Below are 16,882 nucleotides of genomic sequence, written 5' to 3'. Positions count from 1 at the left end.
AGATTACCTGGCAAAGAAGGAAAAAATAAGTGATTTTTTTATTCCAGAATGAAGAAGCCCCTATTATTATATTATCAATAGTGATAACTGGCAAAGAATAACTTTAGCACTATGATCACTGAAACATGATTACAAAGGAAGACTTCTTTACCACTACTATTATTACTAACTGATGGTAATGGCAAAAAAATTATATTCATTTTATAATGATAGTGAAATAAATTGAATATCTGCAATATAATAAAGGAATTATGTACTCATGTATTTTTATATTGGGTGTGTGCAAAAGTTCTTTCTATTGACCAACATTCCTACCTAAATGATGTACATGGAAATAACACCGATTGAATGAAACCTTTTACCAACAAAATCATTAACAAACAACTAAAATTTTTTGTATTAACTTACATATTTAATGACTTAAAATGAAAAGTTATAAGAACTACACCTCAGGCGCTGTTTATTATGTTATGCAAAGGCAATATTGCAGCTGCAGCTTGCTGTTAGTATCTGTCCAGTGCACGTAGAGCATGAGGTTCACGTTAACAACATGTCATTGCTGGTTTCAGAAATTCTAGGATGAAGACAGGTGATGTAAAAATCAATCATGCTCTGAATGTCCATCAGTGGTTTCTAATGAAGTCCCGGAATCCTAAAGAAAGAATCATTACCATAAACAAATTAGGGAAATGTGGCCAGTACAAAGAACAGCAGTCACATGACAGACGCAAATATCTGGGTTCATCACACGAACCTTGCTCAGTGGATTCCAACCAATTTTCTGTGAAGAAACAAGAGAAGGAATTCAGTATCTATACTACTTTGTTTTCTTGCAGAAGTCCGCCATTTCTGGAATGAATTTTAAGAGAAGATGAAAAATGAATACTGCACCATAATGTATTGAAGGACTGTGTGTGTTTAAGGGTTGCATCCTTAAAACATATTGTTAAGTGCACAGTGAGATATCAAGAGAACAATCTATAAGAATGTAATTAAACAATAAATGTTGATTTCTACAGTTAGACAGGCAAAGAAAAGAACTGACATTAAGCAACTAGCACTCATCAATTGTCAAAGCATTATCTTTTCTCATGATAACACCAGACCTAGTGCTGCTTTAATCATACAGCAAAATTTACAAGAACTTTTGTTGGGAAGTATTAGCCCATAACAACATCAACCCCCAAACTTAGCCTATAGAATACCATCTCCTCTAATCATAAGTAAAACTTTTTTTTTCTCCCCGGCTCTCAGTGACGCAGAGAACGTGAAAACAGCCTAACAAGATTTTTTGACTTTAAATCAGGATCATTTTATTCATACAACCAGACAGACATTAAAGGCATTACATATTGATGGCAATTAAATGAAATAGTAGTTTCACTTTTTGTGTTCTCTGCTCCCTCCTTCCGGAAAAAATGGGTAGAACTTTCAACATTTTAACTTCCTAGCAAATTTAAAAAAAAATATTTAAGTGTTTTAATTTTTTATTAAATTTTATTTATAAAAAGTAGGGAAAAACTTGCAATATGATAAGTTCAGATTTCAGTCTTAAACATACAAAAAGTTTACCATTAAAAAATTTAGGATACTAAAAATATGAAAACTAAAAACCTATAAAGTATAAAAATGTTTTATTTCTCTTCTTAAATAAAAATTATATATAGTGTTTTACCAATGCACAAAATTAAATAAACATTTTTGAATAAAAATAATAAAAAATTTGAGTTTTAAACACTTTGGCATTTATTTTTGAATTTCTTTATAAAACATAAAATACATAAATAAATACTGATTATTCATATATTACAAAAAGTATATAAAAGGGTTCTAAACTAAGGGAGAAATTTTGCAATTTCAGGGGATGAGGTCGGCATATACTGATTATTGTTATATTACAAAAAGTATATAACAGGGTTCTCAACAAAGGGAGAAATTTTGCAATTTCAGGGGGATGAGGTTAGCATTTAGCTGTCAATTATTTAGTTTTAGTTCATAAATATAAAATTCTACTTTTGTTCAAGTTTTGGAATTTATCAATATTTTTCGCAGATTTTCTTGTTTAATTTATAAAACACATTAAGAAATAATTGAAATTTAAATACATGTGTATGTATTTTTCAAGTTTTGGAATGGAGGGAAGAGGCATGATCATATAGCAGTGGTGAAAGGTGGACACGGAGCAAAAAAGTTTGAGAACCCCTGGTATATAACCACCAGGGGGCTTTCCATTCTGCACCCTAATATCTACCAATCTCTGAAAGTAGTCAGTTTGTCCCTGCAATTTCCATTAGCTTCTCTTTCAAAATATAAAATTCTAACGATGTATTCAATTCATAATTAAAACAATACAAAAAAGAAAAAAATTCTCGATTGTTTGAAAATTGCTGAATTTATCAGTAGCAAAATCACACAGTAAGCAACAAAAATACAACCTCCTGCAAATACTTTTTTTTTTTTTGGGGGGGGGGCAACCAATGTAGATTTTTAAAAAAAGTAAATGTTTTGTAACTTATAGATGTTTCTTTTTGAAGAAATATTAAATTTCCTCAGAGCAATATTAATTACCTCTAAATTATAACATATTAAAATATATTAATTACCTCTAAATTATAACACATTAAAATAATAAGTATTTTAAATTCAATTACCCATCAGCCAATGTGAATACAGCACGACCAGTTTCTGGTAGTGAAGCTAAAGATGGGGGAGTTACACTCCTTTCAGTAGAATCATCATCAATCTCTGCAATCTGAAAATCTTCATTATCAGTTTCAAATGAAGATACATTATCAGAAGGCCGATAACATTCCCTTGGATAAACAACCCTAGAAGTGGCATAAGAAGGGATTTCAATATTTTTCCTTAAAAAGGAAGGACTGGATTTGGAGTAACTTGGAGGAGGAATGTTGGAGACAGCACCTAGAAAGCAATTGCATTCTTAAGTTTTCATTCTCAACAGTTTAATTTAATAAATTATGCAATTAATAATTTTAAAATACCATGATAATGGGTTTAAAATACCACAAGAAGTATCAAAACTAAAACATTATTTACATATTTATTGCTTACTTATTTCTGTTCCTCATAAATATAAAAATTAGTGAGATATGATTATATTTTTTATAAAATTAATTTTAACTATTATTACAGAGATACTAGATATCATTTTTGCTCATTCACCAAAATATAAGATTACTTTTAAAACTATTTTCTTCACTTTAAAAGGATATACAATTGTTTCTGTTGAATCGGAGAAACTAAACCAAAATTTATATGTACCTGTGAAAAGTGAACATGTTTTATACCTAGCAAAACAAAAATTACATTCAATTCCTTTGGAAGTATGAAATGTAACAAGAGAATAAGAATTGATTTTCTAAAAACCTACATTTTCATGCATATGTATATATAAATATTATGTCATTGATTTAAATGAATTTTCATTATGTAAATCACAATAATTTCTGTAATTTTGTGCACAACTACATCATAATTGGGGGAAAAAAGGGTAATGTAGTCAATGACAGTGGAAAGAGAAATAATCAAATTTTTACTGGCCCTACAGAATACACCAAGAAAAATATTTTTACTAGTAGAAGTCAGTAAACATTTTGGGACATTAATGGCCATAATACCTTTATTCAATACAAAAAATTTTCTGATGAAACAATTCATCATGTGCTCATCGCTCACTGCTCCAAGATCAGCAGGAAAGAAATCTAGAAGGAAATGCAAAAAGTGAAGTTTTAAATGTATGTTGCATTCCAATTTTTTTAAAGAATATCTATTATATTTTGTCAGTTCTGGATCCTACACATCTCTGGAAAATTTCTACTGATAGAATTTTTTATCAAAAAGTAATTTATCAATTGGTGTTCGATAAAAGTATCTTTCCTGATTTTAAAATGAATTTTCATTTTTTCCTTTTATCACCCCCCCCCAAGTTACGTGAATACTTGTGTATTCATATTCAATCCTAATCTTCATAAACTACAGCATAATATGTAGCATACAGAGTTCCTTTTAAATATTTTTATAAGAAGAGTTTCAAATTCTCCTACTCTTTTTTATACTTGTAGAAATTTTTATTTTTAAACTTACTGCCTATATAGCAAAAAGAATTAACACTTTAAAAGGACTATATTAAATTCAAACAAATGCTGATGTAGAAAACAAAGTATAGCTCATATTCATTGAAAGCAATGAAAATTACCGTGAGTTCTTTATTTACACATTCTCTCTCATCTGTGCAGAGTACTTATTCTCACTTTCAAAATATAGCACTATCTCAATGAGAAATCCCCTAATATGGATTGGGCATGTAACTAATGATAAATTACCATACTTGTCTGAACACTATGATCATGTTTAACTGAGGGTGTATTCTTCATCTGAGACAACATTAAGGCTCAGGAGTTTGATTAGCTTTGGAAAAAAAAAAAACCTTTGAAAGAATGCATAGCCACTGTTACCATTCACCTCAACCAAGTATGATGCAGTAAGTGTGGCCAAGATGAATTGGGACAGACATTTGCAGTGTTATGAAGAGTTGGTACACAGAAAATTTTGACTATTTCTATTTCCATTACCATTAATTTTTACTTTGCTCCTACAGTACTGTGACACATTGTATTTAACAGATGATTTAAAAAATTAAGATAAAATTTAATTATTTTAAACTTACTGTTTATTTTTCCATAGTAATAAATAAACTGCTTTACATTCTCAACCAGAATTTTATAGAAATTCAACAAGTAAAATAATTTAGCTAATCTAATATAAACTAAGATATTATTATGTAATTAAAGCAGCTTCAACTATTAGACGTATAATAAGATGAAGGCTTATGCATCATTCTCTTGGCAAAAGATTTAATTCCTGCCCTTTTTAAGATTAGGACAACATGAAAAAATTTCCTGTGTTTGCAGTTAACATAATAACTTTAATATATATATAAGCATATAAATAAATGTATTAAGAATAGCTCAGATGGGGTTTGGGGGATTTTAATTCCCTAAATTAATTTATTCTATTAAGAACTAAAAAAAATTTTTTTTTTTACAGAATTTCCTATTTTTTAATATTAAAATTCAATTAGAATAATGTTTAGTTAATTAGAAGTTTACTTTCGTTTAAAAACTGCACAAAGATGTTAAAATTAAGAATTAAATGGCTTGATTTAAAAATAGAGTTTGTTTGGAAAATGCTATCAAAGATGCTATCAAAAAATGCATTTCACTTGAAGATGAAAACATAAAAATATGCTGGCATAGAAAAGTTGAAAGTTTCAAAATATATACTGATGCAGATACCTAACTTTAAGCAAAACTGAATGTAAAAACTAAAATGGAATGCATACTGTATGAAGGTAAGGCTCCTAAAAACTATTTAAAAAGCCCCATTTTTAGTATATTATTTTTATCGCATTAATTAATAAATACGAAATTAGCACACAATAACTGGAGTATAATTTCAACAAAGTATAAAAAATAATTTCAATACTAGATTAAATTGTTTCGATGATAAATCACATATTCTAATAATATTGATAATTCATTAAATTAACACTAATTTATGATAATGTATTCATATATCATATGAATCTTAATATAAAAAAGAAGCTTAACTAAATAAGGTAGCAAGCATTATGAATATTTATTAACTAAAAAAAGAGCAAAGAGAATGAAAATCAAAGCTAGTACATACTGGCCTTTGCAGTCTTTACAGAAAGTGGATGAAGTAAATAACAACAAAAAGATAAAAGAAATTCTAAAAAGACTGCAAATATAAGAGCATATTCACAAGTAAAAACGCCAAAGTTCACAAGCTACCGAGATTGTGGCAAATATTTCAGCAAGATCTTCAAAAGATAATTTTTTGTTTAATTTATTGCAATAAAATTAATATAGCTCATAATTAAATTTTTGGACTGGAAATTAAAAACAAAACTTTGCTCATAATAAATCAGCGCTGAAATTTATATAGACATTTATTTATATAAACTGAAAATACTGATACTGACTATGCATAGTTACACAATACCCACAAATCAAACAACATGCACATTGCATTAAAAAAAAAAAAAAAAAAAAAAAAAAAAAAAATATCTCATTATTTGGCATATCATATAATTGACTTTAAATTTTTAGATTTACACATGTATAAACATTTTAGGTTTTAATAGTTCTGAGTGAAAGTTTGAAGCCAAATTACAAAGTTTGGAAGAGATAACTTGTTGAATGCAAAGTATACGATATACATATATATATATTTTGTTAACACAAAAGACAATAAATTAAAATTTTGAATTAAGTAAACCCCTAAGTATTCTAGATTTCTTCAATTGTAAATAACCACTCTCTTTTTTAATTAATTTTATTGAATGCTTATATTTAAAAGAATCTAAATTTTACCCTTAAACCAAGGTTCTCAACTCTAAAAAAATTCCAACACACTCTGAAAAACTCAAAGTCTGAATACTCTAATTCACATGTAACTACTATTCATGTGCTTATAACTGTGAGGATAATGTAACAGTAATAATATCTGAAATTCAATATGAGCATAATTTTTAGTATTTTTAATGACTTTTTAATTTATTTAAAAAATATTTCAAATATTTTTCCTATAATAGAGTTTGCAAAATGCTACACTGAATATGACTTATCATAAAAGTAAATGTTAGAAGCTCAGTTAAAGTATATATATGCAGAAAGTTTCCAGCTTTATAGCAGTTTTTAATTTTATTAAAGCCTATAAGTTACATGCATATTGATCACATAGTTAGTCACATATGTTAACTATCCAATAAATAACGGAAATGAAAATAACAGTACCATGCAACAGATAAACTAATACATATAAAGAATTGCTGATTTTCCCAGGAAATCTTAAATTTATAAAGGGGGGAATAATGTTTTAAACTTTTGCAGAGGAGGAGAAAATTTCACTCTAAAGGTCAGCAGAATTTTTTTATTAAGCCCAGTTATAGAAAATCATAAAATAATTGTGATTTTGAAATACAAAATAATTACTTTCTTACTCCCATTGCTCAAATTGTAAGATTTTAAACATTAATAATTAATAATATTGCTTACAAAGAAGCAATTTATTTATAATATATTTAATAAATTTTATTATAAATTCTGCCATTAACAAGGAAAAATTGAACTCAGGAAATATAATGCAAAAATGTACATAAAACCGAAACTGCATGGAAGAGATTAGGAAAGAAAATCTTTATAATGGGTGTCAGCCTTCATTAATACAAGTCTCATCTATCAAAGCTATTTCTGAACTGTTATCTTCATTTACTTCGTCATTTCATTCAAAACTAAAGCCCATAAATTTTTGTTATCTATTTCACTTTCATTATTTTTAATTCTAATACAAATAAAATTTCTCTTGGTAACAAAGAAAACAGAACTGGTCAACCCTTATTTTCCCCTGTTGTTACTCTGATATTTAGTGCAGCTTACAGTAATAAAAAAATTTTCCCATAAAACTAAGAACCAAGGAACACAAAACAAGAAAAATATGGGCATCTGAAAGCCCAAATTTGAAATTTGGAATTTATTTTATTATGAATTTCATATTTTGCACAAAACTTTCATGAATTTTTTATTAACAGACTCAAAGATTTAAAACCGAGCAATGGCAACATTCTACGGTGGAGCTTTTTATCTCCAGCATGCGGAACTGTGTATCGGAAATTCTAAAGATATGCTCATTTTAAAATTATTTTGTGACACTGCTGTTGAACTGAATTTTATAGTTTAAGTGCAAAGAACATGATATTTAATAAATAAAGGTAACACACAAAACGTTAAAATACATCACTTTAGACATAATTTAAAATCTGAAACCTTTCAAATTTTTATTTATTTATTTTTTTAATTTGTAACATTTAAATTTTAAATAACAATAATTATATTAACTACAAATATTTCACAAATGTGAAAAAAAAACACCTATAAAATCAAAATGGTAAGTAGTATATATGTAAAAAAAATATAGGAAACCCATGATGTAACTGATAAAGAAGTTTTAATTACATACTTTTAAACATAAAAAAATGATAAAAAGAGAATTAGGTAAAATGTGATGGAATGTGAAATGAAGAAAATTACTGTTTGTTTAAACAAATGATTTCTTTCCCATAATATGCCACATAAAGAGAACTTACTAAATAAAAATCAGAAACTACACACAGTTCCTTATACCATTTCTAGACAACTTACTTTTGCTTAAAGAATGGAATAAGTAAAACATATGGTTAATAATCAATTATAAACTCTCTGTGCTTTGCCTCACTTTAAATATGATTCTTTTAAATGAAGGAAGCAGGTACATGAAAGTTGGAGAAAAGATACGAGGGCATTTCGAAAAGTAGAGATACAATGGCTTGCATTCCTTAAAAAAAAAAAAAAAAAAAAAACATTTATTTAGAAAACATCAGTTACATCTTATTAACTGGATTATTTATTATTTTTTGACATAATCAGCCCTGTTATCCAAACATTTGTTAAGTCGGTGCACAAGCTTTTGTATCTGACAGTCATAGAAGGTTGTCGCCTATTGGAACCCAGCCCATACACAATTTCCTGTACCCTAACTTGACAGTCACAACTTCATAAAGAGTTGTCATTGACACTTCCGGTATGATCTGATGCAATTCTTTCAATTTGAGACATCTATTCGTACAAACTGCTTCCTCTGTTCTCTGAAGAAGGGCATCGGAGATCACAGATGGCCGACCTGTTCTTTGTTTGTCATGAACATTGGCCCTACCTTCAGAGAAATGACGACACCATTTTGTTACATTTTGTCGATTCATAATGTTTCCATAAACAGAAACAATTTCTTTGTGAATATCCGCTGGTCGCTGACCTTTTGCATAAAGAAAACGTATGACAGAGTGCACTTCGCATTTGGCGGGATTCTGAATCGGCACAGCCATTTTAAACACGACCTACTCCGACCAGAATCAACGTTGAAATGCCAAACAACAGTGAGGAGAAAGCTAACGGTTCAATGTTAACACCTGTGTTGCCAACTTGCTCACCAAAACTTTTCTTTTCCTCTGGCGTACGGTATATCTTTACTTTTCAAAATGACCCCATATATTGAATTTTAAAAAGATAGTAAAATGAATATTTCAATAATTTAAAATTTTAAGCAATTTACTATCATTGCAAAGCTCTCAGATAATTTATTTTTTGCTTAAGCAAGCTAATTAACAAAGCTTATTATTAAAGTAGCATCACTTTTTTACTACTAGTTTGATCAAGGTGAAAAGGTACTATTGTAAAGCTCCTGTTAAATGTATTAAAATGCATTCTTAGAGCAGAGCGAACAAGCAATTAAAGTTTTTCCTTGAATAAATTTACAGCTATATTCTAATCATGAATTATTATGTAATAGATACTACTACAGTCAATAAGTTGTAAGACATATTTTGGGCATATACCTGCTACCACATTTTAGTTATGCACATCAATTCTTGAAGTAATGTCCACAGGCTATAATGTGGTATTGCCATGGCCAATACAATCACTGCTAGAACTATTGGAATTCATAAATTGGAAATAACACTAGAGCTTCTGTTACTGAAGTGAGAACTTGCTCCACAGAATAGAAATATCTCTCATGCAGTTGTTGTTTGACCTTACCAAACATGAGGAGCACAATCGTAAAGGGAAAAACTTGCAAGCTGTTGACTGAACAAGCTGAATTTGCAATCTTAGATCGAACAAGATCAGAGTGAGGGTAAGCACTGTTATGAGGGCTATTCTGAAAGTAACTTACATTTCACCGCTGAGCAGCGAATGATGGTGCAAGCATCCTCCTCTTGGTGTCAAAGTGTCTACTGAATCCTTATGCATTCAATTATAATCATTGGCAGTACGTGTTGCCTCTGCTTTGTTCGCTATGGATGTTAAAACATGTGCAACAACAGAAAATTCTGCCAGCTGTGAATTTTGATCAGTGATTAGAGTTTTGTTTGGGGGGAAAAAAAAAAAAAAAACTGATACCAATTAAAATTTGGGAACTTTGAGTGATGTAGAGAAATGATGTAATGAGTGTAGCCGGGGTGAGACAATGGTGCATCATGTTAAAAAATGTATGTACTGATGTTCAGGAGGAAGTGCAAAATAGCCGGCTGAACACTGTTAATGTTGAACTGGTAGAGAAAATTGACAAAAAGATTTGTGAAAAACTGCTGCTTCACAATATCAGAGCTCTCACTAGAGTTTCCTCAAATTTCATGAACTTTGTTGTTTGGTGCTGTGACGCAAGATCTAGGATATCACAAGTTTTGTGCCAAATGAGTACCGAAACCCTTGTCTGAAGACCACAAAAAAGCAACGCATGGCAGCAGCTTTGACATTTCTTGAGGCATACCATGAACACGGTGAACCACTTCTCGATTGTGTCATAGCACAAGACGAGATTTGAGTAAAGTTCATGAATTGTGAGACAAAACAGCAGTCTATGGAGTGGGGTCACACAAGTTCTCTGGCGGTAAAGTCGCTAAATACTGGTAGTTCAGTCCAAGGTTTGAATCTCATGAATGGGCTGGTTGCATGGGTGTTTTCGTGGTTTTCCCCATGTGTAACGTGTATACGAGCCAGTTCCCCTTAGAACGTCCTCCACGAAGGCATCCCTCCGTTTAGACAGATAGCCCTCGTGTGCTTTGCCATAATTAAATACACCACACCACACAAGTTCTTCCAGAAAACCAAGGAAATGTTTATAAACATTAGCATCAAGAAAGATCATGGCAACTGTTTTCTGGAAAAGGTGTGCTTCTGGTGGATTACCTCGAACTTGGTGAAACAGTAAATATTGAGAGATATTGCAAAAACATTAAAGAAATTAAGAAAAGCAATACAAATCAAATGTCAAAGAGAGTTGAGTTCCAAGGTTTTTTCATTCGTTGCAATGCACACCCTCACAAAGCAATTCAAATTCGACTGCTCTTGGAAGGTTTTGGATGGGAGTTACTTAAACATCCAGACCAGACCAGAGTCAGACAGTCCAGGCCTTGCTCTTAGCGATTTCCACTTGCTTCCACACATGAAGACCTGGCTTGCAACACACTGCTTCGATGATGATGAAAAATTGCATGCACGCTTTGTGCATGGTTGAAGTCTCAGGTGGCAACATTTTATGACGATGAAAATAACAAGCTTATGTACCATTACGATAAGTGTCTTAAATTACATGGAGATTATGTAGAAAAATATCTGAATAATGTGTCTTTCAAATGTAAGTAATACAAAATTTTTTCTTTCATTTTTTTTTTTTTTTAAATTCTAAAATGTAAGTTACTTTCTGAATAGCCTACCTATAACAGAAAAGGAGCCAGTTCTTATCACTACTGTAATTTCATCAGTTGCAAGGGGATTTTAGGAACAAGCTGTTGCACTCTATGAATTTTCTGAATGCTGCAGGCAATTTCTTCAAATGATTTCCGGTCTGCAGTAAACAAATAGTAAAACCCACAGGCTGTGGCACACATCACTGCTACATTTCCAAATACATGGCAGATCCTTTGTAGAATGTTAAATCATGAAATAGTCTAATTTTTGACAAAACTTTGTAAGTTGCTCTAACTTTGACATGGTTCCTTCACAGTTGCACATCACCACTTCACACATCAACCACTGTATTGCTACACCAACTTTTATGAATCAACCATGAATTTGTCTAAAGTGCCCTAGTATGGCACTTACTGGAGGTAGCATACTATATGGAAAATTATCTGCAATATGAATGAATATGCAGTAATGAATCTCAGAACTTATTGACTCTAGTAATACAATACTGCCGTGAATAATTTTTATGTCTGACATAAATTTCTTACATGAACCAATTAAAGTGTAACAAAATACATAAATTTTCTTTCCTACTACTTACAAGTATATTGTTAAGATTTCTGAACTACTACATATATGAGTGAGCACATCACATCAACTGGTTTACACAGATTACAAAGCCACAAGCTACATAACAGCTCACCATTTTTTGATGCGGCAGAAGAAATATTCGCAGGACTTGGGACACTAGAAGTCAAGGATATACCACTATCTCGATGCACCAAGTATCTTTTGCTTTTAAAGCTACGGCTATCGGTTGTTTTAGTGGAACTTATACAAGCTAGTAAAACAGGCACAAGAAATGCAAGCATGATATTAGGCATATGTTAGAAGTAAAAATAGAAAAACACGTTAAAGCACCACATACACATAGCAGTTTAGTAGGGAAAGGAATGCTACCTTTACATGATTTCCTGGGATGAACAGAGAATATTTTTATTTGAATTAATCCTATACAGAATCAGTTCAGATTATAATTTTATTTCCTTAAAAAAAGATAAAAATTTACAAGGCTTACAAAAAATAAAATTTAGAAACATACATTTTGACATTAACATTTTTAGCAATAAACTCTCTAATAATTATTACAACATCAACTAATACTAAATGTTGTACATCAATAAAGAACAGCTCAAAGAAGCTTTCTTATTATTATTGATTTTTAATAATAAAAATGACATTAAATTCTAATCCATACTCAATGAAGTAATAAATACATCACAAATAAACTGCATTGCCCAGGACTAAATAAATGAATATCAAAGGTATAATGAAGCTAGTATGAAAAAGCTAGTATGAAGCATCCAGTGCTGTTAACAACATTAAAAACATTTCTAAAACAAGTTTTGCAGTGAAAGTAAATATAAATATGGCAGAAGTTTTAAATCATAGTATGGCAGGGAAGTTTAAAGGCAAAAAATATTTATATATTTTTTTATTACAGGCATTCCACACAACATCAAGTGTCAAACGAAAAAATACTTATTACCACACAGAATTAGCAGCACATTTCAGAGAATCTTAGAAGGAGAAGGTTAATTATTTTTGCAAGCAGCATTCATTATGCAAGCCAAATATAAAAAATATTCACCACATTATTAATTTCTAGAAGACTTACTAGGAACAAGCCCTGCATAAGGAGGAGGGCTTTCCTCACGAAGAGTTGTATCACTGTTGCTTTGGCTTAATGTATTAAGGGCTGGAAAAACAAAAAATACGTTCTTTTAGAAAAATGCTTTTCCTATCCAAAGCACAAATAGAAATACAGGCCTGTCTTGATTAGGTCTGGGATTTTAGCAACAGTCTGTATACTCATAGACAGAAGACTGTTGCTATGTCAAAAACAACATAGCAACAGTCTTCTGTCTATGAGTATACAATAATACTTCAAAATTTTAGGTGTGGTTTCACGTAGTTTTATAATGCATCTTTCACTTTGAGTATTTTTCATTTCTGAGGGTTTACACAGTGAATAGGATGAAAATTTCCAGCCGAATTCCAGTAACTTCTGTAGGTTATGCACCCACCAACTCCTGGGTAGTAAAACCAGTGAATACTAGAAATGTAAAAATCCAGCTATCCAGCATTCAACTAACCAAAAAGTAAGTAACCAGAATACTTTAGATTTTTCTTTATGAGCACATACAGGACTATTACTCAGAATCCTACTTAATCTAAATTAAATCCCACTTAATCTAAATTATGAAGGCAATTATATGGCTTTCTTTTAGATGTTACTATCTCTCACCCCACCACTGCATATTATTCAAAGAATTTGTTCTTGGAACTGGATACTCCTCATACACATCCTTCCAGCCAAACTATTTTCAACAAAGAAAAACTGTTGCCGGTTAGTGTGACTTAACCTAATGGATAACACTGACATTGCAAGCAATCATAATAAGAACTTCCCTGTACTTTTACATAATACCGATTAATTCACCATAATCTGGTTTAGCATTTGTACAGAATGATATATTAACTGTAATTTAACTGTCTTTCCCTCACATTTTGGGGAAAAAAAAAAAAAATATTATGTAAGTCCAATTAATTCACCATAACCTGGTTTAGCATTTGTACAGCACAACCTGGTTTAGCATTTGTACAGATATGTTAACTGTTATTTAACTGTCTTTCCCTCACATTTTGGATAAAAAAAAATAAGATTTGAGTACTGTCTTTTAAGGAATAGCATGCAATGGAGTATTTTAAAAGTTACAGGATCAAGAAATGTGTGATAATGGGCACGATATTTAACTTTATATTAAAATGTTTAAACAATGGAGATACAATGTAAAAAATTATGATACATGATGTAAGTTTTTTTTTATAAGCTGCATCCATAATTTCTATAGGTTAATTATTTAACCATATAATTAATCTCGGTGAACAGGCTGGCAGCATGACAGTTTTTATGGTTTTCTCCATATAAAATCCATATAAATCACATTCTTTAAAAAGCCCTACACAGAGGCATTACTTCCCTTTGATAGCTGAGTGCTTTGTTATAATTTAAATAATGTAATCCAATTAGCATGCTATGTTATTTTCTGTTGTTAAGCAATAATTGGGTAACAGTGCACTTTTGATGTGTCTAATTGAACAGCAAGATGCTGCAAGTATTTACAGTAAAAGACTTTTTTATATTTTTTTATTTTATTTTATTTATTTTTGCATTTAGATATTTTAGCATTTCCCATCTCTACTTGACTAGGCATGAACTTAAGAGACAGTTCCCACTTTCCTTTCCATTCTCCATTATATTTTATATCATATTCACTTGCACTATTTTTCAAAAAATAAACCATTATTTTAATCTTAAATAATTTTTGCACACATGCTTAACGATGTAAATAATTGGTGTTGGTTTTATGTCCCAGAAAATGTGTAATGAAATGGAACACAGTAATACAGAACTAAGAGTATGAAAAGAGAGCTGGCTAACAAAATAACTTAATTTCACAAATCTTACAAATTCTTATTTGTATCTGCTTTTTGCACTTCCCAATAATCAAGTTTCATTCAGTAATGAAGTCTAGCCAGTGCTTCAGCCCTTTTAGTTCATCAAAATGATAGTCATTGGTACTGCATTTTACAAGTTCTATTCTCAGGATATGTAGATGAAGACTAACCTCCACACTTTTAAAGACAGATCATGCCAGTTTTCAATGGAACCTGTCATATGCTGCTGCTATCAACAAACAACATTTTGTTTCATCACTAAAATACAAATTACTTTTATGTTCCCAGATCATGAGATTTCTTCATCTAGAGCTTGCATAAAATGCATTTATTCTGGCTCTATACTGAGATTTAATGGAAATAAAACAATCCATTCCATTCCTATGACTAAACCAGTCAAGGTTGGGACCACTGTGGGTTAGACTTTTGCTATGATATGGAGGGAAGGCATATAAAAAAGCAGATTTGTAAAAAATCTTTCAACTATTTCCATTACCATTAACACTGAACTCTGTCCCTTTCTGTTATGACAATTAGTAGTACACTAAAACCCCAGACACCATTGTGACTCATTGCTTAAAGGGGGTATAATAAGCATAAAAATAAATTTCTATAAGAGTAAAATGAATGTAAGGTAAAGGAATTAAAAAGAGAGGAAATTTACATTCTCTCATACTTGCTATAAAATATTCAGTGGATTTGAAAATACAATATCTTTAAAAGCATTAGACATGCAATACATATACATACAAATAATAACAAAGAATTTCTCTTATATATGCTACAAATGTTCCAAGTGTGGCATGTTGATCACATGCATAAAGTGATAGTCCAGTTTGGTACACACTTTTTGTAGCATAGCCTGTAATCCAGTGCAGCCCAAACCAAATCTAATATCGCATGAGTGCTTCCCAAAGATATATGTCAAAGACTGTGTTTTTGTACATATCTTCATAGCTAAAAAAATGAATAGAATTCAGGGAATTCATCAGTGCTGCTGTGATGACCATTGATTAGGGATGCACAAAAAATGTAAATCAAACTGAACTTCCATTCCGTAATCAATCAGGTGCACATGGAATATCCATAAGTTTGAGAAAAACTTGGTAACCTTTTCCAATATAAATTATTTTTGCAAATGTAATACTTTTAAAAAATATAACATTTTAAAATTTGATGAAGTACGTATTTATAGTAATGGCATATTTATTTTCTCACTACACACCTCTTGCTTAGTTCAGTTTTCTAAAACTTTTTAGAAGTTTGACATTTATTCATATGTTTCTACAAAAGATTTTATTATTTATTAGTTATACATAAAATAACTTTTATTTGTAGAATCATATCTAAGATAATGTCCTTCATACACCTGCAAAATTTCTTTCGATTGAAATTAGATTCCTCAATTCATGACACACAGAATGTGAGAGATTTATGAATACAGACCAGTACAGAATATGAACCAAGAAAATGATTCCATTTAATTCAGTTACTGATTGAATTTGAAATTTTTGTATGTTGTTACATCTTACAAATGTTTCAGTGTAGCTGAATATATTAAAAGTTACATAAACAAATGTTAATGTTTGTCCTCTTAAACATGTGCAATATCACATACCATTATGAAAATGAGGACTACAATATTAAATTGTGTGAAATAAGTAAAATTGAGACTAAAATATAAAAGAAAAAATATTTACAATCAAAGAAACATCATTAATCATCACAGCTCACAGGAACTCCTTTCCATGAGATGAACAGTTCAGAAGTAAAGAATCCTATAGCCCAATGGACACGCCCCTTTTAAGCTCACAGAATAATGGAACAATGGAATGTGCACATCTGACGTTGTGATATAAGATTTAGCTGCAAGGAAAATTCCTGAAACGTCCAACATGTGGTTTCGATTTAACCGTGTGAAAAATCTCAGCCTAACAGCCCACACACATACAGAGGATATTAAAATTCAGTGTCTTTGCACATGCTAAAGCTGCAGCCAGTAAATGATTGAATATCAATCAATAAATAACTGATCA

General features: G+C 30.5%; 1 protein-coding gene across 4 annotated transcripts in view; it reads right to left on the bottom strand.

The window, feature by feature from the left end:
• The window catches only part of LOC118195044 (stromal interaction molecule homolog), a 175,490-nt gene that overhangs the window by 6,347 nt on the left and 152,261 nt on the right, over window positions 1–16,882 (bottom strand). The window contains exons 11-14 of one of the 4 annotated variants that reach the window (XM_035366274.2): window positions 13,003–13,083; window positions 12,028–12,165; window positions 3,639–3,722; window positions 2,652–2,922 (exon numbers count right to left, since the gene is read on the bottom strand). In XM_035366274.2, coding sequence (XP_035222165.1) covers window positions 2,652–2,922; window positions 3,639–3,722; window positions 12,028–12,165; window positions 13,003–13,083 — 574 coding nt within the window. The remainder of the gene's footprint in view (window positions 1–2,651; window positions 2,923–3,638; window positions 3,723–12,027; window positions 12,166–13,002; window positions 13,084–16,882) is intronic. The other 3 variants (XM_035366275.2, XM_035366276.2, XM_035366277.2) reach the window with 3 other exon arrangements.

The sequence above is a fragment of the Stegodyphus dumicola genome, chromosome 2, assembly GCF_044657685.1.
Source record: "Stegodyphus dumicola isolate Sdum_Otavi_A_Nest chromosome 2, ASM4465768v1".
Lineage (NCBI taxonomy): Eukaryota > Metazoa > Arthropoda > Arachnida > Araneae > Eresidae > Stegodyphus > Stegodyphus dumicola.
This window is presented reverse-complemented; position numbering and strand designations above follow the sequence as displayed.